Source organism: Parasteatoda tepidariorum, chromosome 3 (assembly GCF_982258835.1).
Source record: "Parasteatoda tepidariorum strain Cologne lab strain chromosome 3, Ptep-v5.0, whole genome shotgun sequence".
Classification (NCBI taxonomy): domain Eukaryota; kingdom Metazoa; phylum Arthropoda; class Arachnida; order Araneae; family Theridiidae; genus Parasteatoda; species Parasteatoda tepidariorum.
The window spans coordinates 83,354,225-83,377,625 of NC_141757.1; the positions used below are offsets into that span (position 1 = coordinate 83,354,225).

Sequence of the window (23,401 nt, forward strand, 5' to 3'; positions counted from 1 at the left end):
TGTATTTTCCAAATTGTTGCTATTCCTCATATTTTAAGGGTCGGCAGTTCGGATGCATCAAAAATAGGGTTCATTTATGCAGGGAAAGTCCACTCTCAAATAAATCGATTGGCAGACTGGTAGGTCGTTGGGCCCATGTCCGAGAGGTCGTGAGTGCGATTCCCTCAAGCCGAAGACAATAGACAAAATGGTAACTGGTGAACGCTAAATCTGTCGGGGTGTTATTCGGTTCAGGTCAAAATTACGATCTGCAGACGGATGGATGATGTGTGACTGTGTCCTCCCTGCTACGTAAAATGCTATATGACGCATGCATGTTGTCTCCGTATCATCAGCGTTAAAATGAGGACATTTCGTCAAAGTGATGAAATAATTATCGCCACTTCTCGGAGGAAATGAATTTCGTCAATAGTAATGAAATATTTCGTCATTCTATAATTTTCCGAAAAAAATCTCGTAGCGAATAATGTCTCTAACTTTTCTAATAATCACTTTATCATAGTCACCATATAGGTGGGTTAATATCACCTTAATAACAAAGAGAACAGAGAGATAAATTAGACCAATGCCCGAAGTGCGATTCGAATCCGGGATTTTCCTGACACGAGACCATCTGCTTGACCACCATACAGCTGGTTGACATATTTCGGCTCTTTGTTTTCGATCATCTAGTCTTCATCTTATTTTCGTCATTCTTGTTAACAATCTCCCAAAATGCACTACCAAAATACACCAAAATGAGGATACATTTTCGTCATATATTTAGGAGTTCCCATTTCGTCACAATCACGTAATTTTATGACTAAATAATTCTCGAAATTAACGAAATGTAGTTCAAGGATTGCGAAATCGTCAAAAGTGAGAGTTTTAATTCTGAGAGTGCAGTGCTGAAGTAAAATATCTTCAGTGGTAGACGGATCATGGGTTAGTGTTTCTTTGCTGTCAGACTAACCATGGGAGGTGTTCGTGGTCTTCTTCTCCATGTAACGAAAAAGCTGGTTAGTTCCATCAAAAAGTTCTCCACGGAGGCAAATTTCTCACAATTTCATCCATGAGTTTCTTTGTCTTCTGAAATGGGTTCAAAATTACAAGTCTATGGAGTTGAACATTGGTAGTCGTAAACTCAAAAATTGGGTCTGCTGTTCAACAATGGTTATAAAATGTCTAGAAACTATGGACTGATGGAGACATTTAGTTTTTTCTCTGAATTCAATACTATTAATTTGTTAAACACACACATTTACTTATCTGGTACAAAAGGAAAGAAAGAAATCAAGTTCCTTTATTGTAGTTATTGAATAAGTATGCCTCGTACACACACATACAAAATTAAATTTTTTATTCTAGTCTTCATATAAAAGATAACGTTTCAATACTATAGGTAAGTATAAAGCATCAACAGATTCGATTAATTTTGGCCCCCAACCTAAATAGTTTCTTAAAGCAATACGAGCACAATGCTTCAGGGGTAATGGAGTTAGAGCTCTTTGCAGAAGCACAAGCTTGTGCCTTTTACTCATCAACAATGAATTGTCTATTAAACTCACACAAAACGCCTCAGCTGCTGATGCCACAAGTTCCAAAAGTTCGTCGTTATTTCTGGAATCTATGTGATGTATGCCTAGTAGGATGCCCAGGGGGTGCTGTCTTTGTCCCATCAAAACGACACGGGCTCCATACCTGAGAAGCATGCGTACAATGTTGATGTTGTGATTCGTGACTGAAACGAGATATTCACCCAAAGGAGGTTTCAGGACTGTTCTTCCATTTAGAGTCAAAATGGCGTTTGGGTCAGCACCATTTTCTAAAAGAAATCGAACAACTGCCACCTAAAGGAAAATGTTTACAGTAAATTGAATTGTTAATTAAAGAGTTTAAAATGATAATGTACAGTAAATGTTTTAAAAGGCCATTATAATCACTACTGATTAACCCTTTCTGGAACAGCAAATTTCGATGGAAAATTTATTTAGGCAGGACAACAATAAGTGCGACCTTAGACAATACATTCTAAGTAAAATGACATACTTTTGATCATTGTTGTTTAAATAGTGGTTGCTAAACGTTTAAAATCAATTAGCTTTACATTAATAGCGGTTGGTAACATGTGTTGAATTAGTATTGCCAGACTTGATACACTGCTTCAGAATGACTTAAAAAATCATAAATGAGAATGCATAAACACGTGATATACGTAGAATACATAAAGCTTATTTACTTACTTTGCTTTCTCCCAACTCAGTTAGAGCCACGTGTAGGCATGAACCAACTACTGCAGATCCTTGGTTTATATCTGTTCCAAGCTCAATCAAATATTTCATCATGCTAAAGTCACTTTTTAACAAAGCAAAGAAGAATGGTGGTGGCTTCGTGTAATAAGGTGGCAATTTCACTTGTGCACCCTTGGCGACCAGTAACTCAACAATTTTTATGTTGCCGCTTAAAACAGCACAGTGTAATGGAGTTCTTTGCTCTTCGTCTGTTATAGCATTGACATCAGCTCCATGAGCAATCAGTATTTTTGCACATTCTAATCCTCCGGGGTTTCGGCAAGCCTTTGTTTAAAATTGAATGATCATTAGTTTACTTCGTTCATCGTTGAAAATTTAAGTATTTTATTTAGTAAAAATAAACATAATATTATTAAAATAATAGAAAGGAATGCATTTTAATCCTTGCCAATTATTTTATCTCGGATTCAGTGGGATTTAATATTGGCTCAAGAAAAGTTCTTGCAAGAATATATATTTGGAATACCAAGATTGGGATGCCTAGATTTTTCCCATTGCACAAAAATGGATTCAGACAATTACCTATATTCTCTACCTAGGCTGAACGTAATAAATCTATATTGGCTGAGTAAATTGATGTAAATTATGAGGTGAATCGAATAATTCTACATACGGCCTTTCTGGGAAAAGAATTGATTGAAAACATCTCCTACCTTCTCCGTATTCGGCGAATATTCGTAAATTGTCCTCTAACAGCCAGAGTTATATTGCCATTAGGCTATAGGCCCGATAGTAAAAACCCTTCTGCAGATTTTTACAACATCTGCAGATTTTCATCCAAGTTTTATTTTTAACAAGCAAGGCAATAGCAAGCAAAATAGGGGGGAAGGGGCTGCTGACACCTTCTGTAAAGTTGAGACTACATTTTTTAACTGAATTCAGAGAACATCTTAAAGGACAAAAAAGTAAAGAATTATTTTTTTCTGTTATTTGATTGCAAGCTGAACTGCAGAAGGATTGATTACAGCTTTTTAGTATCATTGCATAAAATTCAACTCTTGTAAAATTTAACATATGTATGTAAAATTACCTATGTGAAATTTACAAGGACTTCATATTTGAAAATTTTGTTACATGTATGTTAGATTAAGCTGAATTTTAACAATAATAATCTTTGATTGGTTGCTTTGAGGTAGCAGACAGATTTGAATTTATAAAAGTAGTGCTGCAGAATCACTCCGTAAATTCTGCTACCGGGGCTATAGGATATGTTGTTTTTATATGTACATTTATGTATATTAATTTATGATCAAGAATTTCATTACCTTCATCAGCAGTGTTATTCCTTGCCTGTCTCTTGCATTGGGATTTGCTCCATATTGCAACAACAATTCAACAGCTTTGACATCTGTAGGGTCTATAAAATTAATTTCAAATCCTGAATAATACTCCGCATTTGGATTAGCTCCATGCTTCAGTAAAAGTTCAGCAGCTTTGAGATAGCCATTCTTCAACGCTAAACGCAGTGGTTCTTCTGCTGGACTTGCTCTTGGAGGATAGCAGTATCCGATATCCCCGGGCAAAAGCTAAAAGATGAATAAATTTTGTTCAGTTAACTTTATATTTATTTAAAAGTGTCTTTTTTATTGATAGCGTCAAAAAGTACCTATAATCGAATTCCCTAGGTAGCAGAGTAAAGCAAATATTTTTGTTACTATATACATGCGTGTTAAAAATTGACATTATGCATATAATATGGATAAAAATTTATCAAATAACCATAACATTTATGACCAATGTAATATGTCTCTCTGAAGTCTCGTTACTTTGCATCAAAAAAAGTATTCACTGCTTATTGATCTATTATTGCAAATCCTCAATCATCTTTCTAATTGCATCACTTAATAGTCGTAGTTGAACAGTATCTGAACATTACAGACGATGAAAAAATTCCTGAGTCAAAAATAGAGATACTGTCATTCTGGAAAATGTTCAATTCTATGAAATTTCCAGAAGAGCGCAATTGTCCAAAAAAATAATTTTTAATGAATAACTTCCAAAGATCGCATGCCTTACTAAAAACACTCCCAAAGATTCAGTCTGATGTGATACTGGTGTCCGGTGCATTGTTTATAGTAGTGTACACATTTCCTCATAAGAAAAACGCATACTTGATTTTAAACTCCAATTTAAATTTAAATTAGTTTTTGAATAGAAAAAGTTAAAACATTTCCTCAAGCAATGCGACAACTTTTAAGAAAAATTCATTAAAGTTGTCGCATTAATATTGCGGCGACTGAACTTAACTTAATCGTAACCGCGACAGTTACGATCAGTAACTGTCTCTGTCATTCCGCGCAAAGAAAAAGCCTAACCGCCATTGTAGACGCACTGCTCTAACTTTCATGTTTTCCCTTGTGTTCGTTATAATTAAATATTAAAATAAATACTAATTAAAATGTAAACTACGTCTATTCATCTCCTGGACACAACCAACCACCACAGTGGTGAGCCGGACGTTCATATATTAAGGAGATTATGTTTCAAATGGAATAACTAATTTCGCTTTGGAAATCGGAAGTTTCACAAAAACGGTACTGTGGCTTTTCAATTTTTGTTTCTTAATTTCTGTCGGAATGCATACTGTATATTAATTTAATTTCATTACATATATATATTATTACATTTTAATATGCAGCCAAATAACGCTGAAAATACTCACGTAGATAAGATTGCACTTAAATTACCCCCCTTTTGGCGTACAAATATTAAACTTTGGTTTTTACAAGTTGAAAGTGCATTTACTTTATCTAACATAACCAAAGATGAAACTAAATACGCAAGTCTTATTGCACATATCGATGCAGAAACGCTATCTCATGTATCAGACTTGTTATTTTCACCCCCTGCTACTAATAAATATGATACTTTAAAAGAACGTCTCATCACCGAATTTTCGGATTCTGAAAATAAACGCATTCGAAAACTACTTTCAGAACTTCAATTAGGTGACCAAAAACCCTCTCTTCTCCAACGACAAATGCGAGAAGTTGCTACCGATTCAGTAACTGAGGATTTTCTTAAAACAATATGGCTACAACGTTTACCCCCCAATGTGCAATCTATTTTATCAATTTTAACTGATCAAACGTTGGTCAAATTGGCTTTACTAGCTGATAAAATACTTGAAACTTCCCCCACCCAGCAAATAAATTCCATTAAACAAAATGAAACTGAAACCGATCTAAAAAGTAATTCATTTGTTGCTCTTCAAAATCAAATATCAGAGCTCAGCTTACAAGTAGCGAAAATGTCTATGCAGCAATACCGGCGCCGATCAGATTCTCGTGGCCGTACAAACTCAAGGACAAGAAATAAATCAGAGGAACGTTCTCTTAGTTTTTATCATTTTCGTTTTGGAAAAGATGCGTTAAAATGTAAACAACCTTGTTCTTTTAATTCGGGAAACGAATAAGTGCCACGTCATCTATTTTGCCTACAGATTCCGTGGCTAATAAATTAGGCAACAGATTATTCATTTATGATAAAAATACAAACTTAAATTTTCTTATTGATTCGGGAAGCGCATGTTGCGTTCTGCCTATTTCTAACAGTAAAAATAAATATACGCCAAGCAGCATAATGCTATATGCCGCGAATAATTCACCCATTAAAACTTACGGAACAAAACATTTAAAATTATCATTTAACCTCCGTCGTTCATTTGGCTGGGATTTCATTCTCGCGGTCGTCACCTCGCCAATAATTGGCGCTGATTTTTTAACGCATTATGCATTGCTTGTTGATCTGAAGAATAAACGTCTCATTGATTCAAACACTTCTTTAAAGTCGAGCGGCTATTTTGCTAATTCTTCTCAGTGCTCAGTTAAAACTATATCTAATAATATGCCTTTTCAAAATTTATTACAAGAATTCTCGGATATTACTAACCCCTCGCAAGAAAGAAAATCTATTAAACATTCTACCGTTCATCACATTGAAACAACAGGTTCGCCTGTACATTGTAAGCCACGTCGCTTACATCCGCAAGTTTTCGAAGCAGTTAAGCGCGAATTTTCAACAATGTGTGAAAAAGGTATATGTCGTCCTTCAAAAAGTCCCTGGTCTTCTCCGTTACACGTTGTTATTAAAAATTCGAATATAAGACCAGTAGGAGATTATCGACTCTTAAATTCAAAAACCGTCCCGGATAGATATGGCATTCCATATTTACATGATTTCGCACATGCTCTCTATGGAAAATCAATATTTTCTAAATTAGATATCGTCAGAGCATACTATCATATCCCAGTTAATGAGGCTGATATTCCCAAAACCGCGATAGCCACCCCTTTCGGCTTATTCGAGTTTCCTTTTCTAAATTTCGGACTCTGTAATGCTGCCCAGACATTTCAACGTTTTATGCATGAAATATTTCGAGATCTACCTTTCTGCTATTGGTACTTCGATGATATTTTAGTCTTTAGCAATTCAGAACAAGAGCATATTCAACATCTTACTGAAATTTTTAAAAGACTCCGAAATTACGGTCTGACATTAAATGTATCAAAATGCATACTTGGGGTACCTGAAATTTCTTTTCTAGGGCATTCAGTAAACGATAAAGGTATCACTCCTCTTACTGAACGCATCGAAGTAATCGACCGGTTTCTAAAGCCAAATACGATCAAAGAGCTTAAGCGATTTTTAGGCTTATTAAATTTTTATCGTAGGCATCTACCTAACGCGGCAGCAATTCAAAAACCTTTACATGATCTGTTAAAAGGTAGCCCAGCTCGAAACAAAATCATCGATTGGAACTCAACCGCTACCGAAGCTTTCGATAACTGTAAGGCGTTACTTCGAAATTCAATGCTTCTTGCCCACCCTTCCCCAGATGCTAACCTCGTCTTGCACGTCAATGCTTCAGATTTCGCCGTTGGTGGGGCATTACACCAACTGATAGGTAACGATTTGCAACCTCTCGGATTTTTCTCCAAAAAACTTACTCCTAGGGAAACGCGTTACAGCGCTTATGATCGGGAATTGCTCGCGGTATATTTGTCAATTAAACATTTTAGACATATGCTTGAAGCACGCTTATTCACAATATACACTGATCATAAACCTTTAACGTATGCCTTCCGACAGAAATGGGACAAATATTCGCCACGTCAACACCGTCACCTTGATTTCATCAGTCAGTTCAGAACCGACATACGTTATATTAAGGGCGCAGATAACATATCTGCTGATATGTTATCTCGAGTTGAAACAATTCGTACACCTACTGCAGTGGACTATGACGAAATAGCCGATTCGCAACGTGATGATCCTGAACTGAAATTAATTTTGAGTACGAACTCGTCACTTGAATTACAAGAAGTTGTAATTCCTGGCTCCTCCAAGACACTTTTTTGTGACACAAAATCTCAAATCACTCGTCCATATATTCCACAATCGCATCGTCGTACAATTTTCAATACTTTTCACAAATTGTCACACCCTGGAACTCGAGCTACATCAAAACTGATCCGTTCCAAATTTGTGTGGCCTTCCATCAACAAAGACTGTGTGAAGTGGACTCGAGAATGTCTTGCCTGTCAGCGATCTAAAATCAACAAACATACTCGAAGTCGGGTTGAATCAATACCCATACCTTCAAAAAGATTTGATCATGTACACTTGGATCTCATCGGACCGCTTCCGCAATCTAGAGGATTCCAATATTGTCTCACGTGCATAGACCGTTATACACGTTGGCCAGAAGTTATCCCAGTCACTGACATGTCAGCAACAACTATAGCATCAGCGTTTTTCACAGGCTGGATTGCCCGTTTTGGCATACCAGCCTTCATAACGACTGATAGAGGAACAAATTTTGAATCAGCATTGTTCTACAGCCTGACGAAATTGCTTGGAATTGAGCGTTGCCGAACAACAAGTTTTCACCCGCAAAGCAATGGCCTGATAGAAAATTTTCATCGGCCACTCAAAGCCGCTTTGAAGTGCCATGCAACAACAGATTGGACAGATGTTCTACCAGTGGTTCTCCTCGGTTTGCGATCCACAGTTAAGGAAAGCATCCAAGCAACCCCAGCTGAACTAGTTTATGGTGAGACATTACGCTTACCAGGTGATTTCTTGATTCCCACTACAAATGATGATCCTCCACAAGAATTTGTCTGTAAATTAAGACGTCTATTTCAAGACTTAAGACCTCGATCGACGTCACACCATGAAAATCGTCGAATTTTCATACATCCCGAACTTAGAAATTGTTCACACGTATTCGTACGTAGGGACTCTGTTCGAAAACCTCTACAACCTCCGTATGACGGACCATTTAAAGTCATACGAAAAAGTGAAAAACATTTCACCATTATGATACGTGAAAAAGAACAGACAATTTCTATTGACCGTCTCCAACCAGCATTTGGACTATTTCAATCCGAACCAAACACGATCCAGACTTTTCCCTCAAAAGAACCGAGTCTACCAAAAGATTCTCCGGACAAACCTGCACAACGGACTAGATCAGGCCGCAGAGTTACCTTCCCCGATCGTTACGTATCAGTACCCTGATACTGGCGGGGGAGTGTGCGGCGACTGAACTTAACTTAATCGTAACCGCGACAGTTACGATCAGTAACTGTCTCTGTCATTCCGCGCAAAGAAAAAGCCTAACCGCCATTGTAGACGCACTGCTCTAACTTTCATGTTTTCCCTTGTGTTCGTTATAATTAAATATTAAAATAAATACTAATTAAAATGTAAACTACGTCTATTCATCTCCTGGACACAACCAACCACCACAATATATAAAACGTTAATAGTATTAATAGATAAATCGCATTTGTAAGTAAAGCTTAATAGATAAAACGAAATACGCCCTTTCAAAAGGTTATAGTCCCCCCATCACGAATTGGCATGAGCAAAGTGAAAGTAAAGCGAACCGGTAAAGTTTATTACCGGTTCAAAGAGAGGTAGTTATGTACAAAGCTGAGTACAAAGAGAAGAAGCTAAGTACAAGACTGAGTACAAAGAGAAGAAGCTAAGAAAGTCAAAGCGAAAGAGAAACGGAGATTTTGGGAGAAATGAATATAGAAATTTTTTTTACTTTATTTTAATTTATAACCGTCGTTGAACAGCCGTCCCAATTTTTTGAGGTTACAACTACCAATGTTTAACTCCGTAGCCTTGTAATTTTGTTTCCAATCCGGAAGACAAGGGAACTCTAGGATCAATTATTGGGAGAAATTTTGCCTTTGTGGAGAACTTTTTGATGGAACTAACCCGTATTTGCACTACATTGAGAGGAAAACCTCTTACGATTTGCTTGGCGCAAAGGGACTCTAACCCATGATCCGTCTACCACTGAGTGCATCTTAAGTCAGCACGGTGGTTGGTGCGAGCCGGATGTGGAATTCGCATCGACCAGCCATCATAGGGATTTGAACCCGGTTCACCTCATTGAAAGGCGAACTCTATATCGATAGATTATTTAGTTTATTCTAGAAAAGAAATTAACTGATTTAAAGAACTTTCTATCGTAGTGAACCAAAGAATCAGAATGCTACTTCAGTTTGGAATTTTCGCCAAAAGAAATACGCTTTTATTAAACGCGCTTCAAATTTTCCCGACTTTGAAAAAATTAATCTAAGCTTTTCCGCTAACTTGTCGTGTGACTAAATGATACTCACTTTTGTGAAGTTCACCCGCGCATTGTAGCTGAGCAAGATTCTGATAACGTTGCAAAAGCCTATCTGAGCAGCATTATGCATGGGAGTGTAACCTTTTTCGTCCATCAGGGATGGGTGGGCTCCTCGGACTAACAACAATGTCATAGCATCCACGTGCCTATGATAAACAGCGAACTGCAGAAGCCTGCGTCCATGATCAAGTGGCTCGTTTACGTCCACTCCTTCACTGAGCAACATACGTATTTCGTCAAGAGATGCGTATGTGCATATACAGTCTGCTATTTGACGGAGAATGGGGTCCTCTGGAATACAGGTTTCGTCTTCTTCCGCTACATGAAAATTCAATCAACAAAATAAATTATAAAGTAGTGTCTTTGAATAACGATTGATCATTCTATACACTGGCTAGGTATTCTATAGAATGCAGGATTTTATACATTAGCGGTGTATACAGTGAGCTGGAAAAAAATTGGATCACCCTGAATGACTTTCGATCTAATTATTGGATCTTCGAATTCTAGACACAAGAACATACTTTCTCAGAATAAACATGCCTTTTCAACCACGGATTTGGATTTCTGACCTCCAAAATATAGGGGAGAGAGTCACAATTCGGGAAATATGGTCAAAATAGTTTGGTCAGGAGAGCGATCCTAAGTTTTGATCTCATAATGTTAATTTTACTTTTTGCGTATTTCATTATATCTCGAGAACTTTTTAAACGAATTGAAAAATTTTTGTACTCAATTATAAAATTCATTTATCCAAAGATAATTCCATACAAAAAATAACTTTCAGTAAATATTTATTATTTTTTATTATTTCATTTAATAACGGTCAAAAAAATTTTGAATCGTAAGGTATAGAATTTCTTGCATCATTTTAAAGAACATAATTTTACATAAAAAAATATAAAATGTAAGCAAAATCAGTCGAATAGTTCCTGAGAAATCGAATTTTAAATCAGAAGACGTCGGGGAGAAAAAAGGTATGTTTATTCAGAGAAAGTGCGTTTTTTTGTCTGACTTTGTATTTTAAAATGTCGTCTGCACCTATTGACTAGCATATTTGAGGGGGTCCGTTTATTTATTTATTTTTTTTTTTTCATACTGTACATTTATGTCATGTCACGTATATTGTTGTAAATTTATATGGACTAAATTAAATTGCGTTTGCAACATGTGATAAAAAAAAAATCAGATTAGTTTATATCGGAAATAAAGACATATATATTGTCGAGGATTCTAAGAAGTTCCTTTCAGTTTGGAGAATTAAGATATTTTTAACTACGCAATGTAATAAAAATTAATAGTTATTAAACAATAAAAATTCTACTTCAAATTCTACTACAAATAATCTACTACTTCTACTACTAATAATTCTACTACTTCAAATTCTACTACAAAATTCTACTACAAATAATCTATTTCCAAATAATGTATTTCATATAATATGTTTATCTTTCACGTGATATGTATAGTCTTTCATATAATATGTAGAAAGTGCTGTATATTCTTCATTTCCAAAACAAATAGTCGTTTTTGTTGTTTTTTTTGTTTTTTTAAGCATCATTGTATAATTCTGCGCATCGGAGGTTAAAGACTCGTGCATAAAATCATACTTACAAAAAAAAAATTCCTTTAGTTGTTCAACAGTATTTTTAAATTATATACATATATATTATTGAAAGAATATTATTGGAACAAATTAAACAAATTAAGAACCTTTGAAACAAATTAAGTTAATCAAAATTCTCTTAACTCTCCAACTTGAAAGGAACATTTTAGAATATTTGACAATAAATAAAATATATTGTCTAAAATTTTATTTTTGATAAAAACTTATCTGATTTTTTTATTACAATTACGTGTTGCATACATTTAATTTATCTTTTAAAAATTTAAAACAATAAACGTAAATTACAGGCAATATATGAAATCTTGCATTCTACGTCATTTTATGGAATGACTTAAGTAAAAAACGATAAATATTATATATATATATCCAATGGCAAGTTGAATGGCTAATAAAAAACCTCGAGGCATTATATACAATGACTAGACGAAGTATATATAATTCTCATATTTTATGCTTTGCTTAAGAAGCAGTTGTCATTCTATTAAATGCATAATGGCACAATTACATTTCAATATAGACGACAATGCATGACAATAACATGCATGATCCGCTTTCTGAATTTTCATTTTAAAATTGCGGTGAAATCAGCTGGAAGCAGTTTCTCTATCCAATTAACAGTAAAGATAACGATTAGGAGCATATTTTTGCGGGTTTGAAACCGTTTACAACTAGTAAGGTTAGAAACCTTGAATACAAAATTCTACGGTTTTGTAACCATTTACAATTAGCATGGTTGATGATTTAGCTAGACATTGGAGTTACGTTGTGATTGAGTTGAGTTTTGTAAATTGAATGGTGGAATGTTGCTTAATTATTTTATCTACTGGTTCCTTGATCGGAAGAGAACGGAAACACTGAACTTTTGTGTTAAGCAGAGTGTTTTTAAACTGATTTATATTAACTCTCGAATAACTATTATTTTAACTCTCACGTATCAGCAAGCACTGCTTTAAAAAAAAAATTTAAAATCAGCAAAATTAAGGCACTTTTTGAAACAGTATACATAAACAAAATTATATTTAAAAGTGGTAAACAACAAATTAATAAAGTATACTCTACTAAAGTATAGCAAAGGTTAATCTTATTCCAAAAGAATGATAAAATGTACTTCATTTCAATTTCAAAATTACTATGTTTACCACAGAAAGTTTGAAGTTCCTTATACAATTGCATGAATGAGCACTGAGCTTTTCAATAGTTCAGGGTCACCAATTAAAGAATGCAGGACAATGGAAATTCCTCGTGCGTTGAAGGAATGGGAGAAATACAGTAGTATCAACTCTGGGATTCGAGCAACTGTTTATCAGGTCATGAGATTGACAGAATACATCTCTTGGCTAAAGTATGTACCCAGCTGAAAAGAACTAAGCTGCTTAATCACTCACTTATTACTATAAGATTATAAGGCAAACATTGTGTTAGGCATCCGATGACGGAAAACAAAAATAAGAATATGTAATACTTATCACATGGGTTAGCTTCCAGCTTTCGAAGAACGTGCCCTCATTTCTTATTGATAGTTGGCGTCGATTAAATTTAGGTTATTTAACCGTTAACAGTCTATAAACGATTTTTCAAATTGTTAACAGTTTGAATACCATATTTTTTATTGGTGATCGAAATGAGTGATCAGAAGATCTCTCTACTTATGGCAATACTTCGCAAGCTTTCACCATTAGCGTGTGGATAATCATAGGAGTAGGAAGTTCCGTATTGATTTTCAAACTATTAAAATATTTTTAGTATGGAAACCATGTGGAACTTCAAACTGCATTAAATATAATTCTTAAGCGTCGTTGAAATTTCAAAAAATATTTTTGGCAATTTAAATCGGAAAAGTGAAGTTCTTTTCATATTTAAACGTGAAATTTAAATATGAAAGAATGAATGGGAATGTCTTGCGATATTATGGGAGGAAAAATATCGCGATTTATGCCCATTCATTTGAGCAGAGCAAGAGAGACATGGGGGGAAGCGGGTCTGGTTCATTTCATCGACAATCACTTCATCGACAGGCCATTTCATCGACACCACTTCATCGACAGGCCATTTCATCGACTAGGTCATTTCGTCGACAGGCCGTTTCCTCGACAGGGTTGTTTCATCGACAGGCCGTTTCGTCGACAGGGTCACTTCGTCGACAAGTCATTTCGTCGACAGGGTCATTTCGTCGACAGGGTCATTTCGTCGACAAGTCATTTCGTCGACAGGGTCATTTCGTCGACAGGGTCATTTCGTCGACAGGGTCATTTCGTCGACAGGGTCACTTCGTCGACAAGTCATTTCGTCGACAAGTCATTTCGTCGACAAGTCATTTCGTCGACAGGGTCATTTCGTCGACAGGGTCACTTCGTCGACAAGTCATTTCGTCGACAGGGTCATTTCGTCGACAGGGTCATTTCGTCGACAGGGTCATTTCGTCGACAGGGTCATTTCGTCGACAGGGTCATTTCGTCGACAGGGTCATTTCGTCGACAGGTCATTTCGTCGACAGGGTCATTTCGTCGACAGGGTCATTTCGTCGACAAGTGATTTCGTCGACAGGGTCATTTCGTCGACAAGTCATTTCGTCGACAGGGTCTTTTCATTTACAGGGTCGTTTCGTCGACAAGGTCATTTCGTCGACAGGGTCATTTCGTCGACAAGTCATTTCGTTGACAGGGTCTTTTCATTTACAGGGTCTTTTCATTTACAGGGTCATTTCGTCGACAGGGTCATTTCGTCGACAAGTCATTTCATTGACAGGGTCATTTCGTCGACAAGTGATTTCGTCGACAGGGTCATTTCGTCGACAGGTCATTTCGTCGACAGGGTCATTTCGTCGACAAGTGATTTCGTCGACAGGGTCATTTCGTCGACAGAGTCTTTTCATTTACAGGGTCATTTCGTCGACAGGGTCATTTCGTCGACAAGTCATTTCGTCGACAGGGTCATTTCGTCGACAAGTCATTTCATTGACAGGGTCATTTCGTCGACAAGTGATTTCGTCGACAGGGTCATTTCGTCGACAGGTCATTTCGTCGACAGGGTCATTTCGTCGACAAGTGATTTCGTCGACAGGGTCATTTCGTCGACAGAGTCTTTTCATTTACAGGGTCATTTCGTCGACAGGGTCATTTCGTCGACAAGTCATTTCGTCGACAGGGTCATTTCGTCGACAAGTCATTTCGTCGACAGGGTCTTTTTGTTGACAGGGTCATTTCGTCGACAGGGTCATTTCGTTGCTAGTGTCATGCGTAATTCTGAAACTATTTTAGAGATTTAATCTAAATATTTCTATTATTAATTAGAAAAATGCACTTATTTAATTTTATACTAAAGTAAAATTCTTTATGGCGGTTTATTGTTCCAATTGCATTAAAAGAAGTTCGCTTTTTAAATTAATTAATAGGTAGTTGAGAAGCGTTTAAACGGTTGATGTATCGAAATCTACTTTTCTATATCCAAATCGTAATAGCTCGACACTTATTTTTAGGATAGGTAAGGATTGTCTTCAGAACATTACCAAGCATGATATCCGGACCGTGGTTACAGTTAATATAGTGTGACGTTAACAATCAAATTGTTTTTAATATCAAATCAAATTAATAAAATATATTTCTAGAATTGAAAGCAATAAAAATATATTACAATGAAAATTTAGACACTATTTCAAGGAGAGCAAAGCTAAATTTATTGCTGTAAAAATTTTCAACATTTTTACAGCAATCAGTCGAATTCTCACAGAAATGAAAATAATCATAGACCTAATTATTATATCTGCTTAAGTAGAAAAAAAATTCTAGGTTTTTTATGATGGAAAAGTAATTTCTTAATGTTCACTTTAATTGCTATTTTAAACTTTTTGTTCAGACATTAGGACAGGAATATGCGTATTCGAACAATCGAATTGAGTCTTAGTTTCGTTACTACTATTAGAGATTTCGAAGAACAATAGGAACACAAGCTTGATGTTTAGGTATTTACCGAGGCGGTTGTAGATTCCCACAATATTTAAAGTGCTACTCACCTTACCAAAATTGTTTAGAAGCACGGGCGTAACGTTGCAAGCCTGTTAGTGTTTGGTCTTCACAAAATATGTTTTTTCTATGAATAGTGAATTTATAATAGTATTAATTATTCAATTCTAATCTAATACTATCAAATTATACTATTTTTGCATTATACTATTATTGTAATTAAATAATAATAGTATAATTTAATAAGAATAATAATAGTAGTAAGTAAATGATGAATTAATTCATTTTTTATTTGCAGGATTTAAATTAGACACATTTCGCTTAAAAGAAAATTAACAAAAAGTCAAGCTTGGAATTTAAATGCAAGAATAAATAACTCCTACTCTACAAAAAAGAAAAAAAAAATTTGCAATTAAAATTTGACCAATTTTTTACTAGTATAATTGCTGAAATTTTTAACTGATTTTCTACACAGGATGAAAACACAATTTTCAAACACTTACTGACCACTATTAGCACGACTTATCGCCAATCAAAATTTTGATTATTTTCTGCCTGAACAAGCCAGGAGACTCAAAACTAAAATGTAGAAAAAATGAAAATAAAAAATACATATGTATTTAAAATATCAAGTTTGTTCAATAGACTACAAATGAGAAAAACAATTTATAAAAATTTTCACGCATAGCAAAAACCACAAGGGCAAAATTTCACAAAATATTCTATCAACATTCAAAATTCCACTTTTTTCGTTTTGGTAACGAAAATTCACATTTCTTTATCAGGACACATATCAAACATGATATTTAAAAATTTACACTTTTAAACTTTTTAAAGGACTTATTGCTCGCCTTTAAAATATATACTCTCCCTGCAAATTTTATCAATTTAAATAAATTTTTATTCTCTTGCAAATCGAAAAGAAAAACATTTTAATATTTGAGTAAAAAAACAAGTTTGCTAAACTTATTTTAATTAAACATTAATGGGAATAAAATCAGATGCATATAGATAACTCTCCTCAATTATAAACTCAAAAGTCAATTTATTTGTTATATCGTAGTAAATTGCGTTTTTTCCCCAAATGTTTTAGATCATAAAAACCAATTAGACAGGTTTCCTCCCCTCCTCTGATTTAGAACCATTTTTTATATCATTTCGATTGCATCGATTGGAGTCATTGTGAGTTTTTTCTTTTTTTTTTTTTTTTTTACTTAAACGAAGTTTATTTTATAAGGTAAAAGAACTTATAAATGTTTAGGGAACATTTAGGATAAAATACATATTAAACGTCACAACGTTATAAATAATTAATTAAATAAGAAATAAAATAAACTGGAAATGCGAGAACAAGATTTTTGTTTAAAATAATATTTCATTTAAATTTCACAAGAATTGTCAGAAACTTCCCTCTTCAGCAGAATAGCTTACAAAGACATGAGGAAGAGGATTAGAACAAAAAATTTATCAACATTATTTCCCAATATGTTTTCCAAGTTGGATTTTCATTTTATTTTTCCCCTCATGCATTTTCTTCCCAAGATTTTTATAATACTATAAAGTTCAGCCCGTTGCTCACTTCGCTCGCCAACCTTCGTAATAGCCACTCATACCACTTAGTTTGTTTTTTTCCTATATCGATCTTTCTTTTAAAGAGAAAATATATAAATATTGAAATTTCATGTAAGAAAATTTTATTAATATGTCAATAGTAACAAAATTAACGATTACTTGCATGTAAAAAAAAATCAACTGAGCTTGAAAAAAATAAATATCTAAACACAGGGAATATATAAATTTTTGATAAAACAAGAAGTAATCTTACTAGCTGACTATCTAAAAGGTTTGTGTTTTTCGGATTATATTCTTCGTAAACATCACCATTGTTATCATTGCAAAAGTTAGTTCCTTTTCCTTCTCTTTTTTTTTGGACAAGATTTTAAACTGTATTAATGCGTTTTACTTACTCATTGCGGGGGAACGTTATATAAGTATAATCTTCTTTTTTATCGACAGAAAATTTTTGCAGCTGAAATGGCCTGTTAACGAAAAAACCCTGTCATTGAAATTATCTATCGACCCATGGTTTCATTATCTCACAGATTCATTTTATACCGCCTTTTTTTCCTTCCTAATTTCACCCGTCATTCACTCCCTACATCAAGAATCATTCACAATAGTTGTTGCAATTGCTTTTGCGATGATAATCTACAATAATGTACATTAAAAATTAATCTTAGAAACAAATGTGTTAAATATGATTAGAAAAAAATTGTGTAATATACAACTTAAATGTGTAAAATACAATTAATGTTTCGTTTTTGCAACGTGATATGAATAGAGGAGTAGGCAATTTTCAAATGAAATGCTTTTTTCCGGCAACTTCAACATACTATTAAGATTTTGCATCAGGCTAGGCTTAAAAAATTTCATCAGAAATATACTAAATTACAAAAAAGTGCAAGGGGCATAACGTCTATTGTAAAAGAATCATAAGACTAGTTTCAAAATTACGCATGACTTTGCCTACAAAATAATCTTCTCTTAATATTGTCGACGAAATGACCCCTGTTGACAAAATGACCCTGTCGACAAAATGACCCTGTCGACAAAACTACCCTGTCGACGAAATGACCCTGTCGACAAAATAACCCTGTCGACGAAATGATTTGTCGATGAAATGACCCTGTCGAGGAAACGATCATGTCGACGAAATGACTTGTCGACGAAATGACTTGTCGACGAAATGACCTGTTGACGAAACGGCCTGTCGACGAAATGATTTGTCGATGAAATGACCCTGTCGATGAAACGATCATGTTGATGAAATGACCCTGTCGACAAAATGACCCAGTCGACGAAATGACCCTGCTGACAAAACTACCCTGTCGATGTAATAACCTAGGTGAAGATACGACCCTGTCGATGAAATGATTTGACGACGAAATGACCCTGTCGACGAAATGACCCTATCGACGAAATGAACCTGTCGACGAAATGACTTGTCGACGAAATGACCCTGTTGACGAAATGACCCTGTCGATGAAATGACCCTGTCGACGAAATGACCCTGTCGACGAAAAGACCCTGTCGACGAAATGACCCCGTCGACGAAATGATATGACGATGAAATGACCCTGTCGATGAAACGATCATATCGATGAAATGACCCTGTCGACAAAATGACCCTGTCGACGAAACGACTTGACGATGAAATGATCCTGTCGACTAAATGACTTATCGACGAAATGACCCTGTCGATGAAATGACTTGTCGACGAAATGACCCTGTCTACGAAATGATCCTGTCAATGAAAAGACCCTGTCGACGAAACGACTTGTCGACGAAATGACCCTGTCGACGAAATGACTTGTCGACGAAATGACTTGTCGACGAAATGACCCTGTCGACGAAATGACCCTGTCGACGAAATGACCCTGTCGACGAAATGACTTGTCGACGAAATGACCCTGTCGACGAAATAACCCTGTCGACGAAATGACCCTGTCGACGAAATGACTTGTCGACGAAATGACCCTGTCGACGAAATGGCCTGTCGACGAAACAACCCTGTCGAGGAAACGGCCTGTCGACGAAATGACCTAGTCGATGAAACGGCCTGTCGATGAAGTGGTGTCGATGAAATGGTGTGTCGATGAAGTGATTGTCGATGAAATGAATGCGACCCGGGGGAAGCTCAAGACATGAAACCGGTGTTCTCTACAGATGGCACATTTCAGTGCTGCAATTAGCCATGTTTATTTGACTGTTATGGTATGGCAAAATAACAATTAAATTGTTATTTAACCGTTTTTTTCCCGAAAAATACAATTCAAAGAAGATTTATGTAATTAGGCATTTATATATTACTTATGTATGTTAAAAAGCATATTTTATACAGTAGGGAAATGTGCATTTTTTTCTTCGATTCATTTTTAATTTTAACCATTTCAAATTAATTTCTACTTTTTTTAATTCAAAATTCAATAATTTTTTCAAAATTTTTTTTGAATTGTGTTTGAAAATACATCGGTTGCAAATAAGATGTTTTTCAATGTTCTGTTTCAGAAACAAAAAAATGTATTAAAAGAAAGCAAATATTAATCTTATTACGAAGCAAATTTATTTTAATTTTAAAAGAAATAGCAAAAGAAAATAAATTATTAATTGCTATAAATTATTTAACTTTTAACTAAAAACCTAATTAAATATGTTTATTAAAAACACGTTTATAATTTTAGATATCCATTTTAACATAGAATTTTAGTTATTTACTGGTTTACTTATTTGTAAAGTATTTATTTCATATTTATTGTTACCTTTCATTAAAAAGAAGTTTGATAAAAAGATAAAAAGTGATTATTTTTTATTATCTTTAAGAAATATACAATTCAGCGAAAATTATTTATTTTTTTACCTTGCTTAATTTTTCAAAATTAAGGAAAGCAAGAGATTCTTAGCAACAAAAAAATTATTATTTTTTTCTACAAAAATGTAATTTTTTTTAACTAGCAAATAAATTTCAATATTTTCAGTGTTGTATTTATGAAAAAGTCCTATTATATTGTAAATAAATTTCAATAACGTTATCAAATGTTTTAAGTACTTAATTTTTACGAATATTTTAAAATGTAAAACCTATCAAAATTATTTTTGTATGGCTCAAAAACTTATTTTCCTGAAAAAATCACATAAAAATTTATCACATGCTTACATGAAAAAGTTTAAGTACATTACATTACATTACATTAAGTACATTACATTAGTTCATTCCATGTTAAATGAACAATATATTTCATAATTATAAAGTAATTATGACGTAATGCTTGCAATCATGTTCATACGTATAAATATATAAGTAAAATAAACATGAAAACATTATTTTTTTGCCGCTAACTTTCTGTCTCAAATAAAATTATAATGAAAAAAATTAAATTATAACCAACTTATCTAAGGTAGGGTATCAGCCATATATATTGCTTTCCAGAACGTCCTAGCGTTGCTTAAAAAGTCTTAAATTTTATTTGATTTATAAATCAAATATCTCGCAATATATCTGGAAAATTTAAATTCGGAATATGCGACTGGCATCGTTGTTTACATTCCTCCTCTTTCTACTGTGTCTCTTAACATTACACTAAGTTCACGCTTTATTTAGAATCATTCATTCCAATTTCGATTTGGAGAGGGCTACGAATAATAATAATAATTTTAGGTATTTTACTTACCCATATTATTCAAGCTATTAGTATAAGAATGTGTTCAGCATAAGCGGTGACGTCTTCTAGAAGATCCTACGTGATGTTCTCTGTCTCTTATTTACGTCTAAATTTAGACGCTTTGAAAAACGGGTAAATCTCATTCTTTTGGAATATAGCCACACAGTTGCCCGCATAAAACGTGTCTTAATGTTTTTACATAATCTATTCAGCATTTACTGTTGGAGCTAGAAAGTTTTTGTGTATCAGCGATCGCAACCGCGGATGTATTTTGAATTACTTGAATGGAGCACTTTTTAAACTGTGGATTAGAACTAGAAAACGGCTTGTATTTAATCAGGTAAACTATCAAAATTTATATTCAAAGAGTTTTATAAAACAATGGCAATCACCCATTCCGATGTTTTAATTATGCGTAAAAAAAAAATTTGTAAGCACAAAGATTTAATAATGAAAAGAGCTCTAGGTCTGAAAATTTCTATAAAAGAATGATATTGAAAAAGTAGCTGAATCAAAGGTTTTGTAATTTTGTTGTTTTTGTAATTTTTCTTTCATTTTTTTCTCATTTTTCTCTTTTTTTTCTTCCTTTTCTTGGTTTTTTTCTTTTTTTTTCTTTTTGTGATCATCCATTGACACACTTCATTGCGGCGAAGAGAAACGAAATTCATTTGATTTTTTAAAATAATTGTCATTTCATTATTAATCCTTTTTTTAAATTATTTTTCCTGCTGTTTAAACTTTTTAAGCTAGCTGTTGTTTTAACTGTAATTTCAGTAAGAGAGAAAATGCAGTATTTCTCACAAGCAATTAATAACAAATGAGGGGGAATGATAGGAAAGACAGGATAATTTATTTATTTCTCTTCCTCACTTATTTCACCTCAGTCTTATTTATTACTAGAACTTTTATTCTGCAAATTCTTATTTACTTTATTTTGTATGCATTTGGGAGCTAAATTTCCTACTCATTTTCTGTCACTCCTCAACCAACGTAACAGCTTATGCAGTTCCTTTTAAACCCCTTCGCTTACTAATTTCGTTTAACCATTTAGAATGTAATTTCTTTCATACTGCCTTTATTTTAAATACACTAGGCTAGTGTTCCCCAACCTTTTTATCACCGCGGACCTGTCAACGTTTGATAATTTTACCGCTACCAGCTGGGAACGACGACGTTGATTGTTTATATTTTAGATTATTTTGATTTATTAATTTTAATTGCATTTAAACATTCCTTCAAAATAAATACAGTTACACCAAAAAATAAATATAAAGTGATTTAACATTTTAATTTACAAGAACTCTAAATCAATGAGAACCCTGAGCTTGTTTCTTTGCAATATGAGACGGTTCCATCTGGGGTAATCGGAGACAATGACACCCGAAGTGTGTTGCTTATGTCCAGTTTATTCCGTTGCTTTGTTTTGGTTGCTGTTAATGCAGAAAACCACGTTTCACACATATAGGTTGTCGGAAAATTTTAGTGGAACACAGATATTTTTAATTTGGGGTATAAGCCTAGGAATTTAAATTCAGTTTCAAAATGAAATGGGCGGCCCGGTAACATTTGATCCATGGACCGGTCCGCGGACCGGGGGTTGGGGAACACTGCATTAGGCAACCCAGTTTTCTGCTCACTGTTACTCGCCAACCCGAAAAACTGTTTGGACAGCTCTTCTCAGATCGCTTCACTCACTTATTTCGCTTTTCTAACTACTAACGCTTCAACTACTACAGCTTTTTTTTAAGTTCACTACTAGAGATTTTATGCAGTATTTTTTTATAGTCTATTTTAAATATGTTAGGGAATTCAACTTCCACCTCACTGTCACTGGACAACTCGAAGGACTGCTTGCTCAGTTCTTTACAAATCTGTTCGCTTACTACTAATTTTACCTTGGCTCTAGTTGGGTTCAAAATTGGCTCAATATGGGTCCTATAAGAACATGCACCGAGGAACCAATATTGGGATGGCTAGATTTTTTTTATATTGATCCTAGAATGGCTCATATAGCAGTGGTTACCAACTGGGGACCCGCGAAGCCCTTTTTTATGGCCCGCGAAAGAAAATATATTAGTTGTCGTTTTTTTGCGGACAATTTTCGTAAAATCAATATGGGTTTAAAATACTATTCTTCCGTTTAAAAAACCTAATTTCTTCTTTTCTGCGAAATTTAACATACCAATGGTGCAAAAAAATTTATTTCTCAGGTTTTGTGTCCAAGAAAATATTTATTCAAATACAAAAATAATCGCGCATTGTTGCTCTTTTTCATTTTGTGAATATAATTTAGTATATGCGTATCAGAAATTTTCTCGAAGAAATTCTTCCTTTTAACTTTTTGAAACCACTCATTTTTGACGAAATTATTTAAATTTGTAAATTTTAAAACGCGTAAAGGAGGGAATGAATATCATGTTTTATTTAAATTCCTTGAATTGAAAAAAAAATTAATTTCAGATGATCGAGACTTTTTTCTTTCTTTTTTTTGTTGACATAATTCCTAATAAGTAGCAAAAAATTTTAATTTTTCGCAGAATTTGATTTAAAAGAGGAATCTTATCACTAAGTTTCTGATTAAGAGAAGTTTCAAAATGATACGCAACAAGCAATATTTGTAATACTTGTTATTTTTAATATTAAAAAAACTT

At 34.2% G+C, this 23,401-nt stretch overlaps 1 protein-coding gene across 2 annotated transcripts; it reads right to left on the minus strand.

The window, feature by feature from the left end:
• Positions 1-1,260: 1,260 nt before the first annotated feature.
• On the minus strand, positions 1,261-20,918 carry LOC107456352 (uncharacterized). Of its 2 annotated transcripts, none has more exons than XM_016074210.4 (5): positions 20,760-20,918; positions 9,935-10,263; positions 3,557-3,817; positions 2,223-2,555; positions 1,261-1,829 (listed from the first exon to the last, which is right to left on the minus strand). In XM_016074210.4, exons 1-5 carry the CDS (start codon positions 20,761-20,763, stop codon positions 1,344-1,346), a joined length of 1,413 nt encoding a protein of 470 aa, XP_015929696.1. In that variant the 5' UTR covers positions 20,764-20,918; the 3' UTR covers positions 1,261-1,343. The 2 variants fall into 2 exon arrangements, with proteins under 2 accessions (XP_015929696.1, XP_071038401.1); XM_071182300.2 differs by lacking the exon at positions 20,760-20,918 and adding an exon at positions 12,712-12,984.
• Positions 20,919-23,401: the final 2,483 nt, after the last annotated feature.